Source organism: Rhinolophus ferrumequinum, chromosome 10, assembly GCF_004115265.2.
Source record: "Rhinolophus ferrumequinum isolate MPI-CBG mRhiFer1 chromosome 10, mRhiFer1_v1.p, whole genome shotgun sequence".
Lineage (NCBI taxonomy): Eukaryota > Metazoa > Chordata > Mammalia > Chiroptera > Rhinolophidae > Rhinolophus > Rhinolophus ferrumequinum.
Genome location: NC_046293.1, coordinates 55,394,502 through 55,399,433, shown reverse-complemented (window position 1 = coordinate 55,399,433; position 4,932 = coordinate 55,394,502). Strand labels below are relative to the sequence as shown.

Genomic DNA, 4,932 nt, shown 5'->3' with positions numbered 1-4,932 from the left:
GACGGGCCCCCCCCGTAAACCCCCCCCATCACAGCCGTCTCCCCTCCCCCGAACAACTTCCGGTCCCACTACCAGGCGACAGGCGGCGTGGCCGAACACCGAACGCCCCCAAGCCGGGGAGACTGCTGGGGAAAGAAGGGAAAAGAACTAGGGGAGAGTAGCCGAGCGCCGAAAGATTCAAGTCAGAAAGGCGCGGTCGTCTGCAAAGGGTAACTCACTGAGTGCCCGTTCATCTGCATCTAATTTGCAAACTAGGAGCACATTGGACGGCACATCTGCCCCTAGGCCAGATTTTGCCCTTGAACCTCTTAAAACAATATTGATTTTAACCTCTTAGCATTCTTCGCCTTTCCTTCCGAGGGCATAGGAGTTGTGGGGGGGAGGGGCTTAAGGACGGCAAATTTTTAAAAATCTCCGCTCTTGGGGGGCCGTATCTTGAGGTCGGTCACCTAACCATTGCTGCAGAGGCTGACAGACTTAAGAGAAGGAAGACCTCTCTACTTGACTTCTCTGCACCTGTTTCCTTTCTCCCTTCCCTTCACCTGGTTTTGGATGATCTCACTACACATCCCAGTACCAGACCTTCCTCCTGCAACATGCTCGCTCCCAGCCTCAGGAGGTCCCAAAAGTTATAATCTTTTTTTTTTTTTAGTAGAGTTGTAGTCTTAAACATGCTTTATTGATATATTTTTAAAAGGAAGTATAAAAGAGGGTTGCATCCTTCACAACCTGACAACCCAGAGAGGCAATCGAAAGTTGCATATACACCTTTTTTACACATATCCACACATTCTCTAAACATTCCAAGAAAAGCAAAATGAGGCCTTAGTGGTAATAGGGATTAGAAGTAGAGGTAGGGTAGGAAGAGAAAATAGTGTTTGTTTCCAGAATTACTATTCCCACTTCTAGCCCCTTACTCCAACGGTTCTCACCACCTGGCATAGGGTCACTGGCCAGAAGAGGTATGTAACAGTGTCAAAGGAGGGTAGTGCTTGTTTGGAAATGTGCAATGTGTATCTGGGTATGGCTTAGGAAGGCATAGTACAGGACAGTGATCTAAGAAGTGGAGAGATGGAGGGAAAGGTTTTCTGTGGTAATGAGGCTAAAGGATGAGTGTGGAAAGGGGTTGAGAAAGTGGTTTGGGGGAGTAGATGGTTCCATTTCACCTCATGGAGCAACACGAACATGGACACGATGCCAGGCATTGCTGAGCACACCTCGCAGGTTCCAGATTGGGGCCACAGTGTCTGGCTGAACGTTGTAGCTATCATCTACAGCCTTACAAATAATATTCAATTCCTTTTTCCCAGCTGGCACAGGGGCTTGCAGCTGCCATAGCCGCCAGGCCCAGGCCTTTCTGGGGCGCTGTTCTTCTCCATCCAGCTCAGCCACCTGCCAGGTTAGGCCTCCATCCAGGGACACATCCACCCTGATAACAGCCCTTCCACCACCACTCCATGCATAGCCCTTGACAGTCACTTCCCCTGACTCTACCGTCTCCCCATCCTTGGGCTCTGTGATGGCTGACTGGACAGGGAGTTCCTGAATAGATGGAGCCGAGTCAAAATCTACAGTGTCCCAGTCCACAGATGGAGAGAAGCCTTTGTAATCTCGCCGCTGCCAGTGGCTGTAGCTTTCCTCTGGTTCCACACTCACTTTGCCCAGCCATTTGACATGGCGGGCACCCACCACACCAGGAACTATCACTCGCACAGGGAAGCCATGGTCACGAGGCAGAGGCTGCCCATTCATCTCATATGCCAACAGGACCTCAGCTTCAGGATCCATGGCCCGAGCCAGAGGGATGGATGCTCCATAAGCAGTCCCTGTGGAGTCTGAGTCCAGCCCCTCAAAGCAGACATGGGCTTCAGTTTCACAGAGTTGGTGACCAGCCTTGGCTAGCACATCACATAGTCGTGCCCCAGCCCAGTGTGCAGTGCTAATGGCCCCTGTACTCCATTCCAGACCTCTTACTTCTTTTAACTGACTCATCTCAGAGCGCCGGTTGCCAGCACACTGCAGAGTGACTGTGATCTCATGCTTGGGGAACTGGTACAAGTCATGCAGGGACAGAGACAGTGATTTACCCCCAGGCCCTACTATATGCAGGCGATAGGTGTCTGGGTCCAAGTTAGGTACAGGCAGATGGTTCCGGGTGAAGAAGATAGGATTGGGTGTGATGTAGTTTTCCGTCAGCAGCTCAGGGGGGGGCTCTGCATTAAAGGGGCGCTGGCTGTTGACCTTCAGGGCTGGGTGACGTACAGGATCATCAGCGTAAGGGTCAGAGGTCTCCAAGGTGGAGGGCACCTTGTCTTCAGGGCTCAGCTCCCCGATCTTGTACTGAGCCAGTATCTCACGCACATGGGACTGGTTGTGAATGGCATAGAGGGCCCAGAAGGGCTCTAGAGGACCCCCAGCTGCTAGCATCAACTTTGATGACCCCCCTGGATGTAAGTCCACAAATTCTGTGACATCGAAGACCTCAGAGCCCAGAGTCACCCAGATCCTAGTCTCGGGGCTCCTGTGCAATTTTACTTCCTCCCTTGTGTATATGCGTGGTGACTCCTGAGCAGCCTGCAGGAAGGGCAGGGGTGAGGCAAAAGGGAACAGAATATTAAGAAGAAATCACTGTAGCTTACCTTGAGCCACATCACAAAGTGTGGCCACTAGGAAATGGAGGTATCAGATTTCATCTCTACTATGCATGAAGACAGTGTCACTGTGGGCTCTGTGGTAGGGAGCTCAGAAGGGTCCTGTTGGTCTGACAGTGAAGTCCCTTCCTTCCCCACTTACCCTGCAACGGTGGTTATGATAGGCCAACACTGCACCAAGGCCTAGCAGGGTCCCCATGACTCTCCATCCCCTGGTGCTGCAGTTATCTCCAGAGAAGGTGAGGCTGGGGCCCTGGGGCTGAAATGAATCATTTGTAGAGCAGGCCTGAACGCACAACTTTGAGGGGGGAGACTTGAATCTGGAAGAAAGAGAGGTCTTCTTAGTAGCACACTTCTGATCAGCGAAGGCCTAGGATTTACATCTCCCTGGTTGGCCATTGGTTCCTTCAGTTGGAACTTAGTTTCTCCAGGGATGGGTGGGACAAGTGGGATCTGGCTTTCCCTTTCCTTCCTAGATACCACCTCAACTATCTTATCTGGTAGATAAGACATCATAAAGATACTGGGAGTGGGAGATACGGGCTAGGAGACAAGTGTTAGGATGGGGTAGCCTACCTGCAGTTCTGTCTGAGCCCCAGGACCACAGCTCTGTGCAGCAACAGCATTGTGGCAGACCTGTAAGAGGAAGAGTGTGGGACCAAGATAGGGATTCCTGGGAGAGGATGATATTAGGGCAATTTGCAGGAATGGGTGGAAGACACAGAGGAGGTCAAATGGGGAGACTTTTTCTGTGGTAATGAGGCCACAGGGTAGGAGTGGGGGTCCAAAGGGGCCGTTAGAGAAAACCTGCAGCACTTCAGAGACAGACTGTGCTGACCGGATGAAAGGGAATGGGGGTGGACGGGGAGATAGGAGTCTTCTAGAATCACCTATCTCCCATCCTACACTTTCTACTTCATCCACTACAGAGAACCATGTCTGGGGCAAAAGGCCTAAAGGGCAGAAGCCAAATGTCTACTCTTCAGTTTGCTGAAATTAGAAGACAAATGAGTGCAGAACTGACTTAAATAGGGACAAAAAGGTGAAAAGGGTAGTGGGAGCTTAATGGGGTGAAGGAGCTCAGATTCTGGAGTCAAACTGATTTGGGTTTGTGAAACTGGCCCTGCCATTAATCAGCCCTGTTCCCTGGGTAACATACCAAGCATCTCTGAACTTGCAACCTCGTCTATGAAATGAGATCTACCTAGCAGAGTTGTTGTGACAATAACATTATCTTTGAAGGCCTTTCAGTTCCCTCCTCTCTCTCCACCCACGCTAAAAAAGAAAAAAGAAAAATTGAACCCAGCTGGGAACTGGACCCCAATTCGGGGTCCCCACCCCTACCTTGTCTATGCCACTCTGGTGAGCTCAGCAAATTGAGGAATTGATGGCCAGGGTGTCAAGGGATGGGCTAGAGAAGGAAGAAGGTAATATTTCTGCTCTGCCCTGCAGTTGTTTAATCACAGCACTGAGCAGATCACTGAGCCCAGCAGGCCAAAGTGGGGTGGGGTGAGAAGAGTCCCAGTTGCTGATGAGATGGTCAAGAGAGGGGCAGGCAGAGAAACTGTGAGGGAGATAGAAGTAGGAGCAGAGTCTGCATTTTACTCCTGGCCCATGGGCCTCTCACTCTCCCTCCCACCGCCCTCAATCCCAGCAGCCCACTTGAGCCAGACTAGAGAGATGCAGGCCGGTAGGGCTGACCTGCAGGTCAACTCGGTCACAGTTCAATGTCCTAAGTTTTGGCAGAGGCAGCCTTCTGCTGCGAAACAGAACCTTGTGAAGGTGGTGGCCTCTCACTCCTCAGGGACACTTTAGGTAGGTTATGTCCAGCATCGGGGCATGAGCACCCGGTCCCATGTTACTACCCAGAAGCTGACACAAGTGTCTTGTGGCAACACCCCGCCCCCCGGGAGCACCTGGGCAGCGGGAGTGAAGGAGGGTACCAGCAGTTTTGTCCTTGCGGTTCGGAGCACCCTTGGGTGTCTAGGACCCTGCCGTCGTCCGGGTCACCAGCCCTTCCTCCTCCAATTGCTGGGCCCAGCACTCTTACCCGGTCCGTCGCCCGCACGGTGGCTGTTTTACTTGCAGGGCGCCGGGAGTCTGCTGGTGAAGGGGCGGGGCCCGCGCCGTGACGTTGGTTGGGCCTGAGTAAAGGACCACTCCCGCTCCTGGATTCGTCCCCCAGCCTTTGGCAAGCCGCGGGCCGCCCCCGAGCTGCTGTGCCCGCCTCCTGGAGGCCGATAAAGGCGTGGCGCCTCCAGGGCTGGGAGATAAAACAGGT

General features: G+C 52.6%; 1 protein-coding gene across 6 annotated transcripts; it reads right to left on the bottom strand.

Moving 5' to 3' along the window:
* Positions 1-685: 685 nt before the first annotated feature.
* Positions 686-4,846, bottom strand: SUOX (sulfite oxidase). 6 transcript variants are annotated; one of them, XM_033118534.1, is made up of 5 exons: positions 4,702-4,796; positions 3,996-4,062; positions 3,228-3,287; positions 2,794-2,971; positions 686-2,574 (listed from the first exon to the last, which is right to left on the bottom strand). In XM_033118534.1, exons 3-5 carry the CDS (start codon positions 3,275-3,277, stop codon positions 1,168-1,170), a joined length of 1,635 nt encoding a protein of 544 aa, XP_032974425.1. In that variant the 5' UTR covers positions 3,278-3,287; positions 3,996-4,062; positions 4,702-4,796; the 3' UTR covers positions 686-1,167. The 6 variants fall into 6 exon arrangements, with proteins under 6 accessions (XP_032974425.1, XP_032974427.1, XP_032974426.1 ...); XM_033118536.1 differs by having other exon boundaries at positions 4,595-4,719; XM_033118535.1 differs by having other exon boundaries at positions 4,568-4,703.
* Between the last annotated feature and the right edge of the window lie 86 nt (positions 4,847-4,932).